The sequence below is a fragment of the Erithacus rubecula genome (genome assembly GCF_903797595.1).
Source record: "Erithacus rubecula genome assembly, chromosome: 2".
NCBI lineage: Eukaryota > Metazoa > Chordata > Aves > Passeriformes > Muscicapidae > Erithacus > Erithacus rubecula.
In genome coordinates, this window is record NC_136685.1 from 11,982,140 (window position 1) to 12,009,224 (window position 27,085).

General features: G+C 35.6%; 1 protein-coding gene across 2 annotated transcripts in view; it reads left to right on the forward strand.

Moving 5' to 3' along the window:
• The window catches only part of NBAS (NBAS subunit of NRZ tethering complex), a 156,122-nt gene that overhangs the window by 96,791 nt on the left and 32,246 nt on the right, over positions 1-27,085 (forward strand). For both annotated transcript variants that reach the window (XM_079298628.1, XM_079298629.1), the window contains 7 exons: positions 1,267-1,377; positions 4,546-4,796; positions 6,745-7,079; positions 15,152-15,370; positions 15,617-15,819; positions 22,581-22,670; positions 24,974-25,169. In XM_079298628.1, coding sequence (XP_079154754.1) covers positions 1,267-1,377; positions 4,546-4,796; positions 6,745-7,079; positions 15,152-15,370; positions 15,617-15,819; positions 22,581-22,670; positions 24,974-25,169 — 1,405 coding nt within the window. The remainder of the gene's footprint in view (positions 1-1,266; positions 1,378-4,545; positions 4,797-6,744; positions 7,080-15,151; positions 15,371-15,616; positions 15,820-22,580; positions 22,671-24,973; positions 25,170-27,085) is intronic.

A 27,085-nucleotide genomic window follows, 5' to 3' on the forward strand; every position in this document is an offset into this window, starting at 1 on the left:
TGAGAAGGGGTGTGTAAAAGTATGTTAAAAGATTCTTTGCAAGGTAATGGACCTTTTTCTTCAGCTTTTCATAGTGCAACAGCTGCTTATTTTTGTCATTATCTTGGCAATGAATACGTTGCTTGTACTGTTCTTCATTTATATGATATAATTTCCTTAAAGCACCATTGCCTTTTGCTGTTGTGTGCCACTCTTAGACAGGAAGGGAAAATTGTGATATAGCTTATATAGCTCCAGGAAGAATGGATCCCACTAGTTCTTGGAGCCACTCCTGATTTGTATGATTGACTGGATTATTTTGCAACTAAAGCATGCTTGCCATCTTCTTCTTTCACTGGTTCACAGAATGAGCTTGGAAGGGTCTCTGAAGGTCATCCTGCCCAACCTCCCTGCTCAAGCAGAGCCACCTCAAGTATTCATTCACATTCAATACATTATAAAGAAGTTGTTCATGACAGGCCTATTAGGAAGTTATTACACACAGATTGGATATTTTCAGGATAATTGCAAGAAAAGCACTATCTGCTGAATCCCAGTCAAACAGAAACCAAAACTCAAAAATCCCAGCATTAGCCTTAATTCTATGCCAGTTTAGAAACAAGAACCACTCATCTCCATTTTAACCTTACTGGACTGGATTAGTAAAGATAAGTATGAAGTTAACTTTAGGCTTTCATATTTGCCATATTCTTCATCTATTGTTTTGTCAAAGGAATTTTGCACTAAGAGAAAAATAGTTTTTAGTATTTTGGGTAGAATGAGCCAGACATCTCCACACCTTTTAGTCTACAAATACTAGGAGTGTTTCTGTCAGTGAACTACTAGGAGGAGCTTAAGGGATTTATATACCAGTTGTGCTTAACACCATAGGTGTTACAACTAAATCAAATCAATGCTAACTGTGACTAGTTACATCTTTTATCACTTTGTAATTGAAATTAAATGAAAACTGAGATTTTTGCTTTAGTGCAGGGTTGAGTAGAAATTGCTATTGAGAACTAGTGTTTGTGGAGTAGATTTCAGTCTTTAAAATATCTCTGTAGTTTTTTTTTCCTTCCAATTTTTCCCCAAATGGAACACCAAGTGTAAGTAAGTGCAGGAAGACACACTTAATGTATTTTTATTTAAATTTTTTTCTATGTTCTTGTTTTCTGAAAAAAAAAGAGAAATCGTGAGTTTTCTAATGTAAGGATTTATTTTCATGTTATATCTCATAGGGCTTAACATAACTTTTCCTTGTTTTCTCTCATATCTCTCCTCTACCAGGACACTTGAAGAAAATGTCTATAAAATTGCTATTTCTTTGGCTCAGCGATACAGTGTTCCACTTTGGGAAGTTTACATGACCCATCTGGAATTTTTATTCACTGACAGTGGGTGAGTTGTCTCCTTTGCAAAATTTCATACATTTCTGTTACACAGTAATAAGTGCTAATGTATGGCAGAATTTAATTATTTTGGGAATGGTGTTTTGTGTTGGGATAATATGGGAATTTTTGTCTTTTCCACATAATGCTTCTGCAGTCATGTGTGAAAACTGGTGTTGCATGCAAGGCTAAAAGTTCATATGTATCTTACTGTTCTTCAGAGTATTCCAGGACTTTTGCTTCAGTGTTCAAGTTTCCACAACTTTGAATGTTTAGTTCTCTCTTCCAGTAGCAACTTATTCTTTCAGTCCCTGTAATATATCCTGAAACCTGATAATTTCTCTATATTATAGTGTTTTGCTCTTTAATTACCTCTATTCTACATAATAGAGGAAATAAATATGTTGGAGCTCCCTACTCACATTATGTATGTTCATGTCAGTTTCATTTTTTGATAGAAGCATGCTTTTTCTTTTAACAATGTTTTACTGAAACTGTTCAAGCCTACAAGCTTTTGGCAGACCAAACCTGACACTGGTGTGGCACAAGGGCTAATAGTCTTTACTCCAGAGTAGCTTCAGGACCTTTATTTTTTAATTAATTAATTTATTTTGACCTCTTAATCATATCAGGCAGTTTTTGCCTACTGACTGAGAGAGGAATAAACCCATTTGTGGAGGACCAAGCTACTTGCCTGGAAAGCACATGCAGATGACAGTGATGTAGAACTCCCTGTGTAATGCAGCAGCTCATACCTACTGTTCTGACAGACATGATCAAATCAATTTGGTTTGTTTCAAGTGTTAAATTCTTAAGGCACCTTTAGCTTGTAGCAGTGTTTGTACCTCTCTTAACATTAGCTATTAATTAAAAAGCATTAAGACATTTTATAAACCATGAGGGATAAAAAACAAAGCCTGGTGAATTGTCTGGAGAAGATGAAGCAATGTTCTGAGGTTTTCTTCTCTTCCTCCAGAAAACAGAGAATTCATACCCTCTAAATTTTGATGCTGCTGAATTATTTACTGCTTTAAACAAAACAGACAGTCAAGATATAAACATGGCAACACCGGGGTGAAAGAGCCAGCTGCCTTCTCTGGGACTAGAATACAACCTAAGGTGTTTTGAAACAGTTTTCAACAGTTTTCTTTGTTCTTGTCCTCCTTGAGTTAGTATTCAGAGAATTCTGAAGTCACAGAAGTACAGAGTAACCATATTTTCCCTAGGGAAATTCAAAAAAAGTCTTAAAAGTTGATGTATAATAGCATAATATGCTGCTGAGCATGTTTTTGTTGTATCATAATCTCATTTTAAAATTGATTGACAGCAAATGACCATTACAGTATATTTGAGTCTTGGGATTATGGCATTAATAATACATGTTTCATTATGCATTCATTCTGAACTGAAATGAAGTTTATTCTAAGACTTAATCTCTTTAACCAAATATGCAGCATTTCTATAAGCCACTTCACATAGGGAGAAGCTCAGAGGAGCTTCATAGTTTGTATTAACATAGTTTGTATTAACTATGTCTTTGGTTACTTGTTGACAAAGAATTATGACTTTTTTGTGGAATAGGAGTCTGAAAATTGTTCAGAATTATATTTTATAAAAATTAAGTGGAAAATTAGTTATTGTTTTGAAGAATCTGATCACATTCAATTATCAAAACTCTGTAAGTGCAATTTATGGTTTCAGCAACACAAAATTTTGTTTGTCTGTCACAGAATCTCTTGTTCCAGAATCTTTCTGAACAACATCATAAACTCTTCTTACCCACAATCAGTCCTGCCCTAAAAGCACCCTGCAAACATCTGTCAATCCTGTTCATATAATTTAATGCTCAACTAGCTTTTAGTTTGGACTAGTCATATCACCGTCTTGATGTGAAGTCTTGATACTTCAGGTCCAAGTGTCTGCTTTCCCTGATATGAAGAGTGAATAGTATTATATTTCTATTAATATTGTACATGTTTTCATTGATGTTGTAAAAAAAATTAACAAATAAGAAGAATTTATAAAATTAAAAGAATGTTTGCAATGTTAATAATCTTCGAGTAGGTTGTAGATGTAAAAATAACTCAAAAATATCTTATTCTCCCTAAGAATTCAGTTAAATTTTAAACTGAGAAAGTTGTGTTTGTGGTAATTGCTGTAACAAAATCATCTTTAAGAATGAAATAGAAACATTTTACTTGGATATTAAAGAGAAACAATAACTTACAGCATATATATTTGGGAAGGGAAATAATGAAATTCTAATTTAATCAGTTTTAAAGGTAGAGGAAAATCAAATGGTATTAGAAGACATCAGATTTCCAAATGAAATGTGCTATCTAATGTGTGCCATGTGATTGGACTCTGGGGTGACTGGAGGTTGGAATCATCTGTAGGTTACTTCTTTCCTCAGATATAGGTGAAACTTTCAGTTGAGAAAGATATAAACTTAAGATAATATGCACCCATTTTTCTCCCAGCTGAGGCAAAAAGAGTGATTATATTTTATGTAGTCAGCTGGAGGTCTGAATTCATGCTGTGAAAGAGCTAGTGTATTCTTTTCAAAAGATTCAGGAAAGAATTTCCTGAAGCAGTGAGACTGACTGTCAACCCAAGGTTTACTGATATTTTTATGAGCTTCTGTGGATGACAGTTTAAGAAGCAACTTGATAAACTGTCAAAGTCTTGGTAAACTGTCCTAACATGAATAATAGTGCCAAATAGATTAATTGCTGGGCAAGAGCCAATTTTTAGTGATAATATCTCTCAAGGTGTGCACAGGTACTCATCAACTACTGAAAATAGAATACAGTGGATTAAGAAGGCTTCTAACTGGGCAATAGGATCTTCAAGCATCATTCAGCCACAAGTGGTTCCTTGGTTTTTTTAGTGAAGTCTTTCTTTACACATATCCTGGTGTATTTTTACTTATAGCTATACTCACATCTGTGAAATCCTGCTTGGAATTCCATTTCAGTATTCACAACCCTTAATCTGCATGTCCAAGCTAACAGGTAGCAGGGTCAGGAAATACAACAGTTGCTTAGCTTTTGTTTATAGTGTGTACAATTATCTAAATGTGAGTGAGAGCCCAAAAAGAGGATTGTCCTGTCTCCCAAGTGTAAGAGTCTTTCATGGCACACCCAGGCCTTTAAGCAAAAGTTATTTCTAAACACAGGTTATCAACTCTGGAAATAGAAGAAAGAGCACAAAGTCTTGGTCTGTTTGAGACTTTGAAAAGCAGTCCTGAAACCTTCCATGAGCACATGGCTAAATATGTGTATCCAAGTATTGAAGGCCAAGATCACCAGCGGCTGCTTTACTATTTTACACTCCTGGAGAGCTGTGGCTGCTCGGAGGTGGTGAGCCATACCCTTAAACCTGAAACTCACATCCGACTCCTGAAAAAATTCAAAGCAGTTGCACCAGGTAGGACAGCACCTGATTGTTTTCTTCATCTCTGTATTCCTTATTTTGTTGTGTAAGTATTGGCATGATTTATGTTTTCCAGGTAATTGATTTTTTCTTTGAGCAAAGGAGATAAATAAAATCAATATAGCCATAAGTTCCTTCTCTTTGTTTTACTGGAAATTTCTTTGATCACAGCAAGAAAAAAATAGTTAAGAACAGGTTGAGGTTAGTGATGCAAGTTAAAATTATTGGTGATATTTCATAGTGAAATTTTAAATGAAAATACCAAGTTCATAGAGTATAATTTTTAACACCACAAGTTTAACATGAATATTCTCAAAGGACTTAAGAAACTTCAAGAATCTAAATTACAGAATATATTAGGGACTTTATGCATTTTGTGTTTTGTCTGAAAGAGGATATTTTTTTGTTTTGTTTTACCCTTGATGTTACCTTTGCTTTCCCAGAATTACAGCTTTGTTTGTAGCCCTGCATTTTCAGACAATTACTGTAAAATACACTGCTGCAATGGACTGAATTTTAGTTGTACAACTCCAAATCCAGTTTCAGAATGAAAAATACACACACTGTGTGGCATTACCTCCTGTGAGGATTAATAAATTGATCAATATTGGAACCTAATGTGTCTTGGACACTAACTGTGCTGCAGAGTTTGAAGAGAGAGTGCATATGAATTCATGCATTATAGGAAGAAAAAAGTCAATATTTTTTTTTGAGAGGAGGGATAACCTTCGGTAATTTTTTTGGAGTGGAGGGATAACCTTCAGTTCTTATTGATATTATTCAACACTCAAGTTCTGATGTTTGTCAAAGAAAATTCTGCCAATAAATAATTAAAAAAAAAAAAATGAAAAGAAAAGAACCCAAAGCAACAACAACAAAACCCCCAAAACATCCTGGGACCTTATGTCAGACATAAATTAGTCAATTTGTATGTTAAAAAATTAAATCTTTGTATTATATCCCTAATCAAAATTCTCAGTGGTTAGCATAATTTAGAGATAGGAGTCAAGGAACAACAATTACATGTTTACAGAGTTTGCATGCCCAAAGTATATGAATAAGAACATGGCAATAGAAGTCAGTTATCTTAAAATTATATGCAAAGAAAATAAAATAATATAACTGCTAGAAATATTTTTGTTGTTGGTAAATTAATTTTCAGGGATGTTCTTTCTGTAGGAAGCAGAGTGGTAACATGAGTCTTGATTCTGTAAATACTGATGTAAATGGCTTTACATGTCCTATCTCTATCTGGCCTTATTTAGTTTACTTGTAGTTAATGCCTTGCAATTTTTGCTAAGTGGTAAATACCAGTTGTTACATGATCAGAATACATATTTAAAATCAATGAAGATTTATGCCTGGACTTGCATGAGGTTTTGTAGGGTTTACATTTAAGTTCTAGCATGATTCTGTATACTGTACATATGTTATTGCTTCTTTGGGAATCTGCTTTTCTCAGGTTGTGTCATAGAATCACAGAATGATTGGGAGGGAGGAACCTTAGGGATCAACCAGTTCCAAACCTCCTGCCATGGGCAGGGACACCTTCCATAGACCAGGCTGCTCAACCATCTGGCCTTGAGCAATTCCAGGGGTGGGACATCCACAGCTCCTCTGGGCAGCCTGTTCCAGTGACTCACCACCCTCACACTGAAGGATTTCTTCCATAAATGTGATCTAGCCCCTACCCTGTTTCTGTTTGAATCCATTCCCCCCTGTTGGATTGATATATAATGTTTAAATATCTTCTATGGATTGAGATATTTCTCATGCACCAGGACATCCTAAAATCCAAGTTTTCAGTATATATGTTTGTGAAAGGGGAATGAGCTAGAGTCTTCTTAGTTCTGCAGATGCTAGTGTATTCATTGTTTTACATGTAATTATGGAGTATATTTAATTATTAATAACTTCTACCTCTTTCTCCTTCTGTCACTAGGTCTTAATTACAAAAAACTAACAGATGAAAATGAAGACCCACTGGAAACACTGGAATCCGTCCTTACAAGTCAAAATATCTTATCTATTTCCAAACTGGCTCCCAAAATTCCTAAAAAAGATGGCAGCATGCTGTCACCAAGTTCTGTTTATGCTGTGTGGTTGCAGAAACTTTTTTGGAATGGAGATCATCATCTCATTAAAAAAATACCAGAAACCATGGATGAGTGGCTCCATGCATATGATATGTGTTCAAAATACTTTGATAGACTTGATCCAGATGATATTGTTAATTTCATTGATGAAATTACTTTTTCTTCCAAAGCTGTCACAAAGGTAAGCAGATATTTTCAAAGAATTTTAGTCCTCAGGTGAAGCATATAGGATATGAGTTCAATATAGAATGAAGAAGAAAGTCTCAGCAAATGTTGTAGTTTTCATTTTGCAGTATTTAAAGATAAATTTGTAAACCTATTCTTGTAGCCCTTGGTGTTCTTGGCAAGATCTAGTTCTAACAATGCTTTAGCTTTCCTAGCCTGATCTCTAGCTGCTGGGACAATTCCTTTGTACACCTCACAGGGTACCTGTCCTTGCTTTCACCTTCTGTAGGCTTTCTTTTTGTTTTAAGTTTTTCCAAGAGCTAGTTGTGCATCCCTGCAGGCCTTCTAGTGTTTTTGCCTGACTACTTCTTCATTATGATACATTGCTCCTGCACTTGGAGGAAGCTATCCTTCAATATCAACCAGCCTTTTTTGGGTCCCTCTATGCTTTATCCCATGTTTCTCTACCAGGCAAATCCCTGAAGAGACCAAAGTCTGCTCTCCTGAAGTCCAGAGTAATGAACTTTCTCACCTTCCTCATTTCACTAAGGATCTCCGTGGCTAATTGCAGCCCAGGCTGCTCCTGAACGTCACATCCTGAATGTCGTATTCTTCCCCAGCCCTTCCTTGTTGGTTAAAACAAGCTCCAGCATAGCACCTCTCCTAGATGGAGATGGATGTTGTCATCAATGCATTCCAGGAACCTCCTGGATTTCCTATGCCCTGTTGAGTTGTCAGTCCACCACATACTGGGGAGGTTGTATTTATTTACTTGTGCTCATCCTAAAATTCATTGTGCCACCAGGCTTTTGCATTCAGAATAAGATACTCCAAAGAAAGTATTCTGGCCCAATGCCTGTGGTTTCTGATCATTGTAATAATGTAAATTTTAAACTGTTGAAATCTCCATCTGGTTGAAAGTCTTGTTTTGAAAGAATGCACTTTTATGTGTGTAACATATATTAACAGATGTGGAGTTTGAGTTTCTTTTTGCCCAGTGAAACCTCCTTCCTAGGATATTTCTAGCATAAAGTTTTACCCATGCTTTCTTCCACATTGTTACTGTGACACACAAAAGAGAAATAAGATTTCTTAGATTTTACTTTATTAGAAGATCTAGAGATGTCTTCAGTAACTTTATCTGAAATGGAAAGGTGATAAAGTGTCCAGGGCTTTTTTGTGTGTATCTTCTTTATTTTGGTTTGTGGCAATTTTTCTGAGCTATTTATGCATCGTGTTTAATTGCATGAATTTGAGTTTTTTCCCTCTTTGAACACTTATTTTAATGTTCCCACAATATTAGAGCCCACCTATCTATATCAGAATTTGATGAAAAAATTGCTAGATTGAATAATAAGAAACTTTGTCAGCACAGAACTTATGCTGTGATCTGACTGTCATGGTAGAGCAGCACATTTTACCACTAGTTCGATCAGCTGTCTCTGAAGCTTTTTTAGCAGAACTATTGTCTTGGCTTAGATGTTTTGATCCCTTTTATCTCATAAAGTTACTTTTTCATGCTTATGAGCAATGACTCAGTTTCATCCTGTGATCCTAATTGCCAGACTTGCATCTAAACTGAGGTAGCAAGGGCATGGCTTGTCTAATGAGAAGGAAATGCTGTCTGTACATATGGTCACTGCAAGTGACTGCTTGAAACTCTTGCTGTTAATGTTTCTTGAGCATTTCAAGCTTATTTCTCATTTATTCCAGATGAATGGTGTGGGGAGAGAGTGGATGTCCTCCACTGTGTGTCTGTTTTAATATACACTGATCATTTTCATTTGTTTCTGTTCAGGATTCTAATATATTTTCTCTGTTCTTGAGAGTAGAGAATAGGAATAGCATAAAAGAAACACTAAAGGCAAGATGATTGTGGTTTGTGGTCAGGCAGAATTGTGTAGTAGAGACCTGTTAGCTTTTTGGCCATGGAAGATGTGCTTGAAACAGTTGGTCAAATCATCTAATATGCCATGCACTAGGTTTTGGGATTGAAACAGCTGTTTAACCAGCTTGCAACTAGTTTTGCCTCAGGACCGTGTTCAGTTCTCAAGTAGAATTGTACAATGAGGAATTCTCAATGTAGCCTCTGAAAACTTATCTCTGCAGTCTCTTTCCTCTACATTTTGTCTGAAAAACACTTCATACATAGAAATGGCCTTTTGGCTTACATCTATTAATTAAATTTTATGTTTTGAGGCTGCCCTGGTCATTTGCTCACTCTTTTAATCTCTAATTCAGCACTTTCTTCCTAGTCTAGTTCTGTGGCCAAATACTTTGCCATATCAGTTTCTCATTCCCACAACAGATGCACATTTAGGTATTTCATGAAGTGCTGATACTTAGTCAAAATGCATAAACCATGATCATTATCATGAAGTAATCTGTACTGTTGCTGAGACAACTGAGCTTTCTCTCATAGTGGAAATTTGAGAGGAAGCTTATAGTGAGATAGTGAAGTGGGTCTTTTAGGAGAGGTGAATTGGCAAAACAACCCAAAAAACAAATGTTGCATACCCTCTCAGCTGTCTCCCATTCCTTCAGAATGTCAGAAGAGGAAGGTGGGAAAGGAGAGAGAGAATATTCCTGGAAGATGATGGAATGCACTCCACTGTTATTCTTATGGAGTAGTATCTCCATCTAAAAACTAAAAACCCCTTTTGTTCAGAAACAATGAAGAAAAGTCTCAAGTGCCAAGGGGTAATGGGACCTTGGGTACATAGCAGTATAAGCTACACGAGTTCAACTTCAGAGGTAGCATTGCTGTTGTCACCATGTGGGAATTTAGGAAACAGACATCAGAATATCTCCCTTGTTTCAGTATGTCAGTAAAAGTAAGGAGAGGCAGTGGTGAACCAGAAGAGCAACAGGCAGCTGCTTCTACTTGTGTGTCATGTGGCTGTGGCAGAAAACCTGGGAGCAGAATGTGTAATTATGCAGGAGGGAATGGAAACAGAGGGGTTTAGTGCTGGCTTCTGCAACTCCTTGTTATTGCTGACAAGGACAGGAATGTGCTGGGCTTTGACAGGGGCCCTTTTGTTCACCTGATCCCTTCCACAAACTCTTTGTTTTAGCTTTCTCACCAGTTGGGCTAGCAGTGACTGAATGAGCAGTGCTTGACTGGGCAAAGGGATTGAGAGAATGTCTAAATTGAAGAAATGAATGAGGAGTTTGTATTTATGAAAAGGCAACTAACATTGTTATACTGACTGTAGTTCAGGATGTGACACGATTTTAGGTACTTCTAGCTCTGAGAGACCAGAGATTCTTTTCTGCCATGTTTATTGCAATCAGTAGAGATGAGTTACCACCTGGAAGATGAGATTCAGTTCCCAGGCCTTAAGAGTTCATGAAGTGCTGACATTGTGTAGTAGGAACTGTGTGTACAGAGATGCATCATAGTGGGACTTTAGTAAACCATGGACCTAAAGTAACATGATTAGTGCAGCTGAAGAAGTTAAAGATGGATGCAATATTTTTTTGTGTTTGTGGTAAATGAAACAGGCAAGTTTTTGCCAGTACCTTCCTCATACATTGAAGGACTGAAGAAGGATTGATCCCTTGACCACAGAAGCTCACTGCTGCAAGCAGTTGAGAAGGTTCCTGCGTGTCGCACTTCTACTCAGATATGCTTTTAACTCTGTATAACTGTTAAAGTCTTTCTGACTAAATAATAAATCATTTGGTCTCTGTAATGTTAAGAATAAGCTATTTGCATGTATGGAACAGATTTCTTCCTAAATAGGAGGTATTCCAAATATTCATTGGAATGAGTGCTTATATTTTTGCATGCATTTTGACTCTGTCATCTTTTTTCCAGTAGCTCTGCTTTTAAATAATACTGATGTCATAGATTCTTAATTATAGCAATGATCATATCAAATTGTGATGATTTCCAATTTGTTCCTGTTTCTGTGATCTTTGTGAAGCATTTTAGATAGTTTGGGGATTTTTTAAAAAAAATTCCTTCATTGCCAGCATTTTGTTCATTATGTTAGAGAGTTGGCTATATTTTCAAAGAACCATCTGTTTCAGAGCTCATAGGTCATTGCCCTGATGGTTTTTTGATTAACAGTACTGTGGAAAAAAAGCCTAGCACGACAAAAACATAAGTGAAAACAATCCTTTTTAATCACTATGTTTTCATTATTGAGCACACACTACAAATGGAGATTGGCACAATATGTTGAATAGGAAGCAAAAGCTACAGCTTTAGGTAGGAAAAACAGAATAAAAAGCAGTGGTATCATCAGTCTGGTCTTCTGAAAGAGAAGCTGAAATTTTCCTTACATGGGTACATTCTTTCAGCCTTCCACAGATTCAGCCACATTATTTCAGACTACAGCTGATGACTTTTTTTTGTTTAACATTCCATCTTTTATAACTTCTTTCCTAAATTCTGATTTAAAAGAACTTTTCTTGCAACTTAGTGATTTTAGTTGAAAGGCTGACTTACTTCCTCTGTGTCAGTAATACTCTTTTGGCCACATACCAAATAGGTATGGAATGGGGACCTGTTACAACTGGATATGAACCTGCATAATTTTCTTGACTTTAAGGACACTAAATGCTGTTTAAAATAACTGTATTAAAAACCCATAGTTTAACCAAAAAAAAAAAAAAAAAAAAAAAAAAAAAAAAAAAAAAAAAAGAGAAAAGACCAGAATATTGTTCACTATCTTTTGTCTGGCTGATTGACTTAATGCTGTTTAAAACACTAAGGAAAAAGACAGGGCATGACATTGCCTGAAGGTGTACAAGAAATGTTCTTACATAGTGTGACTGCATTCAGATGTTACTTTTCAAATTATTTGGCTTAATTTTATCACTTTTTATCACTGTGCTCAGTTCAGTCGATTTTCCTTGCCTGACTTTGCTTTTTTTCCTGGATATTGAAAGTACTTCTTTTTCTAGTATCAGTGCAAGGTAGTTTTTTGTGCCTTTCATTTTTGTAGTTATTTTAATTAAATCTCCTTTGAGAGTGCATAATAGGAAACCTCACTAATATCTTTTCTTTAACTGGTTCCTTACATACATTTAAACTTTTTCCAGATGAATTTTACAGGGTCTGGTAGGAGTGAAGTTAACTTTCATCATAGCAGCCTCAATGGGGCTGTGCTTTGGATTTGTGACTGAAACAGTGTTGTTACCACACTAGGATTTTGACTGCTGAGCACTGCTTGTACAGTGTCAAGGTTTAATCTTTATCTCAACACCTCAGCCCTGAGTAGACTGCAGATGGACAAAAATGGTTAAGGGACCAAGGGCAGGACAGGTGACCTGGGCTGGCCAAAGGTGTGTTGTGTGCTGTCTAATGTCAGTGGTAGGAGACAAAGAGGTGGGTAAGATTAGAGGGATGGAGCCCCTCTCCTATGAGGAAAGACTGAGAGAATTGGGATTGTCAGCCTGGAAGAGAGAAGGCTTTGGGGTGACCTAGTTGTGGCCTTCCAGTACCTGAAGGGAACCCAGAGGAAGATGGAGACAGACAAGAGCATGTACTGAGAGGACGAGGGGGAATGGCTTCAAACTGGAGCAGGTTTAATTAGGCATTAAGAAAAGTGATTGCCCAGAGAAGCAGTGGATGCCCCATCCCTCAAAGTGTTCAAGGCCAGGTTGGGTGGGGCATGGAGCAATCTGGTCTCGTGAAAAGTTGGAACTAGGTGATCTCTAAGGTCCCTTCCAAGGCAAGGCCATTCTGTGTTTCTGTGATTTGGCAGCAGATACAGGAACTGGACCCAGCTGTTCTATCTGAACATCAAAACCCATTTTTCATTATGAGTGTGAATGAACAGTGGCACAAGTTGCACAGAGGGGGTTGTTGAGTCCTCCCACATTGGAGATAGTCAAGAGCCATTTCAGTGGTCCTTGACCAAAGGCTCTAGGTGGCTCTGTTTAAGCAGATGCCTTTGGAGGCCCCTTCCAGCCATTCTGTGTTTCAGTGTTGCTGGGATCCCAGGTTCCTGTGCCATTAAAAGGAGTGTGGCTGTTTCCATAATCTCACTCTTGTGTCAGTAAGAGTAGCAGGGTCAACATCTTCACATCCAAGTAAATGTTACTCATTCTGTGCTTTATTAAGAAGTACTTATATACCCTGAGGAGAATAGGCTTATGAGATGAGTTTTTACCCTGAGGAGTAAAATCTGTTGAGGTGAAATGTATGTGATGTTCTTTGGTTTGAAAAGAGATTTTTAGGATTTTTTATTACACATTATAGCCTATAGATTTAAAAATCTTCTTAAACTGTAAAAGCTTTTTAAACATAAAACTTCACTTCACATGCAAACAAAGCTCAAACTAGCCCTTAAGCTACATTTTTATCACTGGCTCTGATATCAAATCTCATTACTGAAGCTGACTAGAAGTGTGGAGGAGAGCTATTCATGGTTTTGGGATAAAATAACTGGAGAAATTATATGTTCATAGTGCTGCATTTTGGCACTATGCAAATGTGAATACAAAATGAAAACAGACATGGGAAAAATTTTTCTTTGTTTTTTTTTTAATCTTTATGCTTTATTCTGCATGTGCTTATGGCAGCATGACATCTAAACTGGCAGTATATTGACACTGTTCTCTAGGATATAAGTTAGATGGAATACTTAAATTGTTTGCCTTTTGCATCTCTCTTAATTGCATTTTGAACATTAGAATGTACACTAGAAGAGGGAAAAATGAAATATGTAGCTGTTTTCTTCTTTCGTCATGTTTACAAAATGGATATATAAACCCAACTGTGGTTGTTAGATTTTAATGTGATGGGGAGACTATGCATTTTTCCTTGTGTAGAGTAAAACCTGATATTGAGATCTTGTTCCCAGTAACAAACTCAGTTACTTTGTGTGAAAATGGAACTCCATTGTGTTTGAATCTGTATGGTAAAATTTCCTTTGTATTGTGTTAAAACTGGCAAAAGCTCTATCAGTAATGTCCACTCATTTTGTTTTCATCCTTAAAAACATCCAGTAGACCATTAGTGTGCTTCACAGTAACAGCAGAAAAAGCCAGGAGCAAATTCTGGATCTTGCACTTGTGACTTTTATGCAGGGAGGGGGAGGAAGTATGTAAACTGTAAAGCTTTCCACTAAATAATTCTTATCAAACTTTTTATGGCTTTGGAAGTAGCTAACTGAATTAATGATGTAAACAATTCTTGGACTTTGTATGAATAATGCTGTAACAATTTATTTGCCCTCTTTTATGATAATTCATCTTATTTCCTATTCACTGTGTCATCCAGATGCAAGCATTTTTTTCTGTTTCTTGTGTATTTCAATTTGAAAGTTAAAATTGCTTGTGTCTTTGTTCAATATTCCAGTAACTAAAACACCTGATGGTAAAATTACCTCCTGCTTTGTGCTTAGAGTTCAGGCAGAGGACACTCCCACCCATTAGAAAGTATATTGCAAGCATTGTTAAAACTGTACTTGAAGTTACAAATTAAAAAATCATACATTGATGTCTAAAATCATACTTCAGACATTGTTTTGGACTTTCAGCTGAAGCTGTGTCTTTCCCAAAACAGGAAAGTCAGACTTTGTTTCAGTTTAATGTCTAGATACAGCTGGCTGTACAGGTCTTTAAAAGTATTGTATAGCTACTGTTTAGTATAACTTGAACTTTAAATAGATTAATGTAAAAATTCTTTTTCCTTCTGGGGGTTTTGCTTATGGTTATGGTCTTAGAGGTATATTTTAAAAAGTGGTCTTAACCTAAAAACAACCTTGACAAAACTAACCTTAAGTGAATTATCATTCAGTCTTGTAAAGTGATTCTCAGACATCTCTCAATGAAGAATTAAAAATCAAATATTATAAGGTGGCAGTCTACAAAAATAATAAATATTATTAGGAGAAGAACTTCATATCGTTTAAATTGAACATGAGTCAGTAAAAAGAAGGACAGCAGAAGAAAGTAATGGAATACTTGTTATTTAATAAATTATAAGTTAGAAACAAAGTTGTTTTCCATTAAATACTTCATTTAGTTTCTGTGTTGTGTTATGGAGCCACCTGACCTCTTGGCACTGCTGTAATACAAATAGTAGTGTACAGGTAATGAATGAATAAATAATTGAGCAATCTTTTTCAGCTGCCAGTTGAAGCCAGAATAGAAGTGACTAAGAAAGCTGTTAAGGCAGTCAAACATCTTTCTGAGAAATCAAGAAAGAAAACTTCAGATAATGACATGAAAGATGCTGAAAACCCATCTGCTGCTTATGAAGAAACTCTGAATCATTTACAACAATCTCTTGCTCATCTGGAAACACTCACTCACAGTTTTATCACTTCTTTGAAAAGCAGTGAACAGGTAATGATTACTGATCATGTGCTTGCTTTAAGTGTTACCATGACTAGCAGTGATAGACATCAATCTTCTGTCATACTTTATTAATGTTTTCTACCTTTGCTTTTGTTGACCTGGGTTTTGAAAATTCAGTTCCATCAATCTTCCCTTTTTCTCAGTGTATGTTAATTCCTAGCAGAAAGGAAGACTGATACAGCCCTGTAAATAAGGAGTACACTGATCAGTGTTCCAAAAACTATTTATTCACAGGATACACTACAGAAGTATGGCTATTTATATGATCTGTCAAGGTCAGAGAAAGAAAAAATCCATGAGCAAGCAGTAGCCATGTGTATAGATGGTCAGCCCCTGGACATGGTGCAGCAGTTGTTACAAGTGGCTGTTGGAGATCTAGGCCTTTCTCCCCAGGATATTGTCCAATGTGCTATTAAAAAAGTTGTAGGTATATTAAGGTAAGCACACTTCATTTATTAAGCAGAAAAATCTGTATTTTGGTATTTTGGAAGGGTTTTCTGGGGGGGTTGAGTTGGTGTGTGTTGGTTTGTTGTGGTTTTTGGTTGGTTGATTTGTTTTGTTTATTTGCAGTGAATATTTGTTTGCTTTTAATGTCTGGATTTTGAAGTAACAGGGGAGTTCTTTGATTGTGTTTCTGTTTACCTATAATTTCATATTTAGTTATATTTTTATGAGCTGGGGAAGCCAGAGCAATTTGAACAAAGTAAGATGGAGCTTATTGTGTTCACTGGTGCTTTTTAGTTAAAAGCATTGGCTTTACAGCATTGTTCCATTATGTGTATGTGCCCTTGTGAATTTTTGTAACATTTACAACAGCACATAATTCTTCCTTCTTAAACATAGTTTAAGGCATGTTTATTGGAAATGGTAACTCATGCAGGCACTTGGGCAGCAGAGGCCTGATAATAGCTCCTGCCACACCAGTGTGTCCTTCCAGAGGTTATACAATTTCCATCTTTGGAAAAACTTGCTGAGCCATTTCAGGGAGCTGGGTATTTTTGTGCTGGTTGGTTTGGTTCATTAGAAATATTTTTTCCCTGTCATTTTTTTAAGGGAGCACAAGGAAGCAGGGGAGGATAATTTTTTATCATCCACTACAAATTGAACAGATGCTTCTCATTTAACTATTCATACAGAACTCTCTTCTGAAATATTTCTGTTTCAAGGAGTTACATGCAACAAGTATGAAAGAGTATTCTGCTGTTAGATGTCTGGTAAACACTGTTTAGGACTTCTGAGACCAGTTTAGAGAGACAAAACTTCGAGAATTTATCCTGTTGTTCTGCAGGCAGAAAAAAAATTATATGGGCAGGATGATCTGAATGCACACACTAGGAATTGGAAAGCAAGTCTAGCATAGAAAATTTTCTATGGCTCTACTTTTTCTTCAGCACGTATGTATATATTACAGCAGATTGAAGTGCCACAGATGAAAAGAAGGCAGCCTGTCAAATTGTTTGCAGTTCTCTTTGGCAGAAAATTGATTTCTCCTGTCACTTAGTTTGAGTGTTCACAGCATCCTCAATGATGATAGAGCTTTTGCACAGCAACATAAGTAATACAGCATTTCTTGTCTGGGTTTGTCCATTTGAAGAAGAATAATTTAGCTTTTGATACTAACTGTCCTGCTGTTCCTGACTAGCAGTGTGATGTATCTGGATACAAAACTCACAAAGTCCAGTTATTTTGACTATAATGAGTCTCATTAGCATGTAGAGTATGAGAAACTGATCAAAATTCTCCTTTCTACTCTGCTTCTTATCAACACTTTTCTGTGAACTGAATTACTTGTTCTTTATATACATTGCAAGGCTGCAGTGGCTGCAAGTTGATTTGAAGTTCTGGGACAGAACTCCTGTGCAGCACTTCACTGGAAAGAGGGGAATGACTGTCTCTTAGAGAAAACTGTAGTGGCAAAGATGGGCAAATGAGCTGGAAGTTTTAATTGAAATAGTTTGGTGTGTGATGTGACCTAAGGTGGTCAGTAGAAATATTCCACTCCCACTCTGCTGCGTTTTTGGGAAAAGAAGAGAAAGATAATTTCACATTGTTCTGAACTATGAGAAAATAATAATAATAATGATAATAGTAATAATATCTAAATATAGGGAAGAATTAAAAGGGAAGAATTAAAAGAAAGGTTGTTGCTTGGCATCTCTTAAGCCTGCTGGTATTCATGTTATTGGTGTGAATAAAATTGGATTCATCTCTATTCTCTGCTTAGATGTTCACTTTCAAGATACAGCACAAGTTACAACATTTTGTTCAGTACTTGCATTTCTACAGTTAAAGAAGTAGTGTTGCCAGTGTAGCTGGAAAAGCAGACTTTTACTCAAAAAATGCAACATTTTAAGTGAAAACCTTTTTTTAGGTTTGTTTACTGGAGCTTTGATATGTTGCACATTGTGGTTATTTTATACAGTAGTTTTGAAAGAGATTGTGTTGGAAAATTCCTGCTTTGACAACTAACTTCAGAGTAGCACTTGTAAGGCTGTAACACTGAATTGGACTTTCAGTAGCTATGGTGACAAGGAATGTAATTAAGGTATTGCAAACACAAGAGAAAGAGGCTGTAAGGATGTGAAAAGTTGTGTTAGTATCAGTGATTTGCCTGAAAATTAAGCAACAGTCCACCAGTTCTGTGACTGAAAATACACATCTTTTCTTTCAGTGGCATTAACTACAACCACCCTTCAAACAGTAAAATATCTTTTGTTATTAGCATATATAATCATTCTTGCAGAAGAACCTTCTAGAAAGTAAGGTCTTCATGAAACCTTAAGTTACTTTTTGGCTTCATTTTGCAGCAACTGTATGATACAACAGGCTTAACTACTTTGATACCTTCTCAGAAACAGATATTTTGTTAAATATAGCATAGTTATTTGCCTAATTCAGGAATTTGTAGATTTGTAAAACATTAAACTGCAATTTTAATAGCAGTATTGTCCTCCAGTTCTTTTAGCTACTTTTGTCTCCCTTAACTCTCTAATTCTGGCCCACAAAATTCAAGACAGAAACTCTTTGCATTGGTATGTGTAAAAGCTCTCTAGCAGACAATATTTTTGTACTTTAGATGACATATATTGTGCACTTTGTTTGCCTGTAGAAACAGCTACTATAAATAAAAATAGTTACCTCTTCAGTAGAAACCATGAACTTGTGGAAAAAAAAATATTTTAGCAGCTATGGTTGTCTGATTAGTCTTACTTAAGACTCATTTTAATTCCTGGCCTAAGATCTCGATGATGGATAGGAAACATTCCCTGATCCATGACTGCAGTCATGTCCATGGGTGGTCAGTCAGAAAAGACAGTTTGTCTGTTGAAGACTTTATGGTCTCCTTCACCTGCAGCTCCTGGAGTTCTTCCCTTAGATGTTCCACAGGGATACTGTGTTTCATGAAATTTTGAAAGCATCCACCAGGCAATGAGCAGGAAAGACTTGGTGAAGTTTTGAGTTCCTTGTTTAATGCTAATGCCCAGTGTTTTCTGAAAAAGATAAATCCAGCTTTGTTAGAAAGAGTAGCTACATTAATGGGGGGAAAAAAATCAGATTTTTTATTACCTCATCTCATTTGAGCAGGGGTCATACAGAGTAATTTTGTAACATACATATAATGATTTTGTGGTATTTTAGATGGAAATTATGGTTTGCCATTAAAATTTTTTCCCTTTGAAACATTAGAAACATCACACCATCAGTATGTTATTTCCTTATTTTCCTCGTATTTTAATATGACAAGGCACAATCAGAAAGAAGAAAATAAAGCTGGAGTATTTTCAATGAATACAGTAATTAGGTTAAAAAATTTAGATTAAGCTAATTTATTCTTCTAAGCGTTGTTTGTACTTTATCCTGTTTGAGGAATGTGATTAAATATGCATCACTTTTTCTGACTGAACTGAAATCAAAATAAGCCTTTATCAGTGTAATTACACTAAGCTCATACCTAGGAGTTTTGAGGTGAACACTGAATCACATTCTGTTGTTTAAAACATGCATAAAATAGCATATAATCTGTGTGGAAGACTAATCCTTCATTAATTATATTTGTTTCTGTTAGTAGCTGCTTATTTTCAATAATTAATTATTAAGAAAAGAACAAGGCAGCGATCTGTGGGAACTTGACAGGATTATTTGTCTCATGAACTGTCATCTGTTTTTAGTAACCAGCCATTAGGCAGTAAAGGCAATATTAAGCTTTAAAAATTGCTGACTTTCAGTTTTTCTAGATTTTTGAAGTATTTCCTTATTCTAGATAACTGTAGAACACTGCTTAGATTAACCTTTTTTTCTTCATTCCTTGTGCTTAGTAAAAGACCTCTGTCTGTTTTTGACAAACTGGAAGCTTTCTGTAAATTCTGTACATCTGTTCTTGAAAATTGGCTTCACAGATGTTTGTCAGAAACAGTGAATTTTGTTTTCAGAAATGCCCATTAACTTTTGTAGATACATTTCTTTTGACCCATTTCTGTTTGGGTTTGTTTGTTTGGGTCATTTTCTTTGGGTGCTGTGGTTTTGTTTTGTTTTGGTTGGTTTTAGGGTTTTTTTGAGGAGCTCAGAACCTGCTCGTGACAGGAGCTAACAATTTTCATTTCTGCTTAGGGAGATGAAGGTTGTTTGAAGAGGCAGGGCTAGGACTGTCCAGTACTCTAAATTGAGAATATCTAAAGAATAAGGTTTGCTGGTTGGTCTCCTTTGATATGGTAGTTGTTAATGTACACTAAGCATAAGTAAGTGCAAGTGGAGCAGTAAAAATTCACTTTCTGTACACTGTACAATCATATAATAGTTTAGGTTGGAAGGAACCTTTAAAGGTTGTCTTGTGCAACACCCCATACAATGAGCAGGGACATTTTCACCTAGATCAGGTCACTCAGAGCCCATCCAATCCTTAAATGTTTCCAGCAAAGGGGCATCCCCCACCTCTCTGGACAGTCTGTGCCAGTGTCTCACCAGCCTCACTGTAAAAAATTCCTTCCTTATATGTAGTCTGAATTGACTCTCTCGTGTCACCATTTTTCTTACAAACCCCCTTCAACTATTGAAGGGTTGCAAATGTCCTGTTTGTTTCTGTTTAAAAACACATTCTCTTCTTAGTGTGCAAGTTTTAAAAGTATTCCAGTTTCCTTTTGATATGCCATGTTAATGCCCTTTGTAGATATGTTTTTATTACAAACTTAATTGAAAAAAGAGCACATGGAAAAAAAATGGAAAATTTAAATCTGGCCTGTGAATAAATCACGAATGAAGTGGCTTATAAAAAGAGCATTATTGAAGTGCCTTATATCTGTCTTCACTCTAAGGAATATAACAAATTTGTTTAGCTTTTTATGTTTTTTAAGGAAATTGAAACTGTCTCTTAATTCATGTAGCCAGTTGCATAAAATTATTACTTAAATACTGGTCTGCATTTTACCATTTCCACACTTCTGTCCTAAGGGTGAATTTTTAAATTTTTCCTAAACAGAGCATTCAGTTCTCTCATGTCTCCATTCTGTGAAAATACAGTTTGGTTTTTTGGGTTTTTTTTTGCCTTTTGAGAGTGATTTTTTTGGTGTTTTGGTAAAAATGGATTTTATCTTCTGAAGACATACATTTCTCTGAGAGTTAAAAACCCTGAATATTTCTATATACTCAGTACTATAAATTATAATTTTATTGTTTTGAAATACTCTGAAGATGTTTAGAAGAATATCTAGATTTAAGCTTCACTCTTAAAGAAGTTACTTAGCTACCATATGGTAATGCTGGTACTAAGAACAGCATTTCTATCAGTAATATGTACAGTATCTTTTGAGAAAGAGATCAGTGCAGCAGCCTTCTCCTCCTATTTCAAACTTTAGGAGTGCAATATAATAATTTAAAATGAGTATGCTAAATTTTCATCATGCAACAAATCATCTTGCATCTGGGCTGAATAGAGTCATATTGATTTTTAATCCAGTGTTGTTCACTGGAGGGCTGGCCACTTACTAAAATAAAAATAGGAAAGATGAGAATTCTGAATGCAGGAAGACATTAAAGATTATAAAGATTTAGGTCTCTATGCCATATGATATAATCATTGCCTAGCAAATACATTTATCTTACTGATGTAATAAATGACAAAATTGTAAATAGTCTCTAACTCATGACAAAAAATATCCTAGAATATCATGGGGTTCTTGCATAAATATTCCAATGAGCTGTGTCCTATTTTGGCTTTAGAAAAGTGAAAGTAGCCTGGGCATGTGTTAGTTACTGGTGAGAGCAGATCTAGGAGGAGGCTGATGTTTATAGTGGCAGAAGAGCTTTGATATGGTGATGAACTATAGGGAAAATACACTTTTTCGCTGGGTTTTTTGAATCATCTGCAGTCAGATAACTTGGTAACTATTTGCCTTTTTTTTCTCTTTCTTTAATGCAGCTTTGACAAACTAAGACTGGCAAATCTGTTGTTCTTCCAGTTCATGCAGGCATCATTGCTGTCACAGTGGTTTCCATGTGTTTTGTTGGAGTACCAGGGCAAAATCTCTCCCTCTCTCAGCAATGAGTCTGTTTAATGGAAAACCTCAGCTGAAAATGTCATTTTCATTGAGTTAGGAGCAAAGCTTGCTTTCCCACCAGAGTGACTTTGAGTTGTTAGTTTCTTTTTTGACCCAAATTTTACAGTGATTTATTAAATTTCAGAAGAAAACTGTACTTTAACTGAAACATATGATGGGAGTGATGGACATTTTTCTATTCCACACGTGCACAGAGGCTGCTGTTCCATGGGGACTGGACCCCAGAGAAATCAGCAGATAGGATACCTCTGACTCAGTTAACAGCTGAGCTAATTTAAGCTAACAGAGATATGCAAGATGATTTGGACAGTAAAGATGGTGACATTTTTGTATAACTTTAGGTCTGTTTAGCTTGTATTGATGTTTAAGGTAGTGAGATTACAATTGAATATTCTGCTGACCTAATTAATCTGTGTTAGAAACACTAAACTTTGCTTTTCCTTTCAAGTTTCATTTAAAAGTTTTAGTTTTTTTTCCCACTCTTTCTTGTTGCTTTTTTCATTACTCTGACATAAAAATAAAGGTACTAGTTAAGAAGGAAAAATGGGAAATTCTTACAATTATTGCACAATTCATATAAATCCTACAGGTGCATAAAATGAGATATTAAAGACTATTTTAATGGTAATTTTGTCTTGCTTTAATAGTGGAATGGGTGATTCATCTACAACAGAGAAGGATCCACTTGGAATTCTTGAAGGTATAATTTCTGCAGTGCATGCAAGCGTTGAAAAAGGGTAAGAGCTTCCTGTATTCTTTGGGTAAGACTTTGCAAGATGCTCCTCATGAAAGCTTTGAAGGTACAATACTGAATATGAATTATTTTTCTTCATGGATATATATAATGAGTTTGCACTTAATTTTTTAAGACTTTATTCTGGAAGGGGATATAATTTTTCATGTTCGGAATCTGAACCCTGGCAGAAGCTTTTACTTGATCATTTGGAAGAAAGCACTGAACCTAAAATTTAGATAACTGTATTATAGTGAAATGAGAAAATGGATTTTTCAGCTGTGACTACTGCAGATTGTGTATCTACCAGGAGCATATCACTGCTTTTGTTTCAATTTCACAAAATAATGATTCACTTTCAGATATCTGAATTTAGATATCCAAGTTTGTCCATATTTGTAAGGTATAGTGCAGAAAGAATTTCCCAAATGCTATATGATGCTTCACCACATTTTTTCTCCTACTTTTGGAACATCCTTACTTCTGATCTCTCTTATGAGTGTGTATGTCTCACTGACATTTTCCATTTCCCTCCCTCTAAAGACAAGGAAGAATAAAAATTAAAAACAACAACAAAAAAAAAAAAAAAAAAAAAAAAAAAAAAAAAAAAAGAAGAAAAAAAAAGAAAAAAAAAAAGAGCTTTTTTTTCCCCAGAAGTACAAACAAATAATTCATGTATAATAATGATAATAAAATCCCATACTTTCTGGTAGCCACAAAAAAAACCAGTTACACTATCTTTTGTGGCTTATCCAATGAAATTAGATTAGTTGATTGTTGGATACTGAAGTAGTCTGAATTGATGTAAAAATTTACAGGAAATATAATTTGCAGTATTCTAAGGTGTAATAGATGGGTCAGTATTACTTTATTCTGAGATGCACTTTCTGGGGTCTTTTATTTATATATTTCATCAATATTTAACTGCTGAAACAATAAGATGGAGTGAAAGTAATTATATTGCAAGAGGTTGTTTATATTCCTTTAAATACTTATTTATTACCTTTAAACTCAGCCATCAATTTACAAAGCAAAAGTATTTTCCTCAGGAAAATACATATAAGCATCAGGTGCAAGCTCTACAAACTCTTGAAATATTCCAGCAAGTCCCTTTAATTCCCAAACTTCTAATTTACAGTTTGAATGCCACCTGTTCTGCAAAGATGTGTCTAATTCAGCTGGAGTTCTGAGCTAACAGCATCATTCAGACAATATAAAGCCTAAGTAAAATTGAAATCCTTGTAATATGAAAACCTCAGTCGTCAATGTTTATTATTTCATAGCTGCAAGACAAGTTAATTTGGTATTTTCTGTCTCATATTACTTTCCTGTCGGTCTTGTTAAGACAAATAAGAGAACATTAGTTACAAATCACACTCCACCAGGAGCCACTTGCTTGACTTTGTTTTAAGAAAAAAGTTTGCTGGAGTTTAAAATATGACTGAAAGTTAAAACAGCATTTACTGATTTGGTACCTGTTAGTTTATAGCCTTTGAGGAACATCACAGATTATTCTGTCTCCAGCTGTGAACTGATTGGTCAGTTCATGATGTGGACTGTGAATGATTCCATACAGTTAGAATGTATTTGATATAACTCACCTTCTGAATCAAATTATATATTCAACAGATTTTGTAATGAACAAAGTCTGACCCCAAAGTTTAAGGGGTTTAACATCTCTGGGGTTTTTTTTTTGATTTCTAAGGATTTTGGGCGTTTTGCAATCACTATCATACTAAGAACTTAAATGATCAAACTGGTTAGAGATGGTGCAGAAAAAAATAATAGGGCTAGACCTGCAACTGGGAGAAAATAATTTGTGTGGAATGGAAAGAAAGGGCTTGTAAAGGAAGAAAAGGAGTGCAGGATGATAGTAGAAATAAGCATTCAGAAATAAAAATGTTATACAAAAAATGCAAGCATCCAAGCTGGTTTTCCATAAAGTTGGATGGTACAGGCATCAGTCAGGCCCAGACACAATGAAAATACTTGGATTTCCAAATGCTGAAGCCCAGCACCATCATATGGCAGCAGGGTAGTTTGTGGGAGAATATGTAAGTGTACAGATGGATTCCTATGATGTTTCATGGTTATTTAAAGTCTGGAAAAAGTTCTTACATCACAGCTTTGGGATCCTGATTTACAAGGGCCAGTTTCCCTGCAGCCTCCCAGAGGTCAGATCTTCCATTTCCTGGTGTTACATTTTTTTTACATATTGAATGTGCTTGCTAAGATTTAAAAACGTGTCTAGTATTTTCATTAGGATTATTACCTGAGACTGTTAAATGCAGTATTGTTCAATTACAGGGAGAAAATAGTTTCTTCAGATGACCTTCTGGAGTGGTTGAGACCTTTCTGTGGTGATGACTCCCTGGCAGTGAAGCCTCGCATCAGAGTATTGCAAATTTTGGAGCAAGCCTTCCATCTCAGTGATGAAGACAGCAAGCTGCTTGTGTACTTCAGGACACAAGCTGTTCTCAGAGCCTGCTGGCCTCAAACAAAGGTATTAATACTGATTGCTGCAAATTACAGCATTAGACTGTTTTTATGCAAGGATTACATAATGAAATGCTGGTCTACAGTATATGATTGTGATGCACCCTGTTGTCTGGAAACTAATCCTACTTTCCTTTTTAAAACAAGTTTCTGATACATTCTGATTTTCTGAAAGATGAAGTTATATAGAGGTAAGGGACTTCTCTGAGTTTTGCTTAGGATCAGGAGTACATAATACTGAACTTGATTGAATACTAGTGAGTTTCCTATATGTCAAACATTGACTTTGATGTTTTTGTATCTTTTTTCTTTTGTGACCATTTTTTTCTGTAAATTTTATATTCTTTCTTTATCTTCTACTCGCTGTCACATTTTACTCAGAATTATAATGATAATTACTGGCCACTGACTCTTTTTCCCTTGAGCCTTAAAATGTTATTGCATGAATATCTAGCAGTTTTGAAATCATATGAATAGCTCTTGCTGCATTTAGAATTGTTAAGAAGCAGAGCTACTTTTTGTTCATTTTCTAAGTACCTCCCCCATGCCAAGACCTTACAGAAGAAAAACAGAATATTTCTAACACTATTCCAAAAAAATCTATGAACAAATGCACTTTATATTCATATAAAACAAAAGCAATATCTCAGTTTTGACTTGCAGTACTAAATTCATCCCAGGGAACAATCCTAATAAAAATCTTAAAAGGAAAAGAAAGTGCTTATCTCTTGGCTTCTTTGGAAATTACTTTTTCTCTTGTATTTACAGTAATACCAGCATTTAACTCCTCAACAACTATGTGGGTGTCTGTGATTGCATTCTTCATCTTCATTTCAGTCCTTTTTCAGTATTTGTGTTGCCTGTGACTTGCTTTCCAATTCAAACCATTTCCAATTATGAAACATTCAGCTAGAGTATGTCTTAAGAAAATAGCTACAGGTAGGTAACAGCTTTCAGCCATGTTTGTAGAAGACATTTATTTACCTTAAATATTTATTAAACTTCTATTTTCTTTTACGTCAGAATGTATATGACTTTACAAAAAGAAACACCCATCCATTTGGCAGCAAAACCAAATTTTAGGACTTAATTGAATGCATTTCATGTGCTGCTGGCTCCTGTGTGGCTCACTGCCCACCAGAACCCCCGGGGCTCCCTCAGCAGAGGCTCAGCTGTGCTGTCCCCACCTGTGCTGTTCCACTGCAGCACAGCTGGTAAACCTTGTGCAACTTTTGCTGGCTGAGTCTTCCAGCCTGTTTAAGCCTCTCCATATAATCAGTTACTTTCTGTTTCCTGAAGGGATTTTTAGAATATTTCTAGTTTCAAGCAGGAAAACCCAGTTTCCTTTTTGTGAGGGAAGAAGTTTGTACTGACTGGGCAACAATTCATCTCCTAACACAGAGTTGCTGATCACTTCAGTGCTCCACACTTTGGCTGATGAGTAGGCAAGTACAAGAAGACATGTAATAAAGCTTGAATAATGCACTAGATAAGCTCAAACCTTTCAGAGATAACAGTATGAAAATATGTACACAACACTGTACTAGTTATTTCTCTGTATATACTATTTATTATTTACCTAAATGTGGAAATAGCTTTCATGCTTAGCAATAGTGAAAGCAGTGCTTAAATGTACATACATAAAAATGGTTGTTTATGCACCCCCATTTTTGCTACAGAGGGAAATTATAAGAGTCCCATTGGAATATATTAAAAATTACTCTCATTTTTATATCAGCTCAGGTTCAGTGTGGTTGATAAAAACCCTTTCTTTTCTTCAAATATTTTGTGCTAGGTAACTAATGTGTTATTTAGACAGAAGTATTATGTTAGTTTGTTCATTAGATACCTGTCACTGAAATTCAGAGTTCTTCAAAAATGTGCAAGAAAACAAGTAAGTGGTCTTAGATGCAGATTATTTAT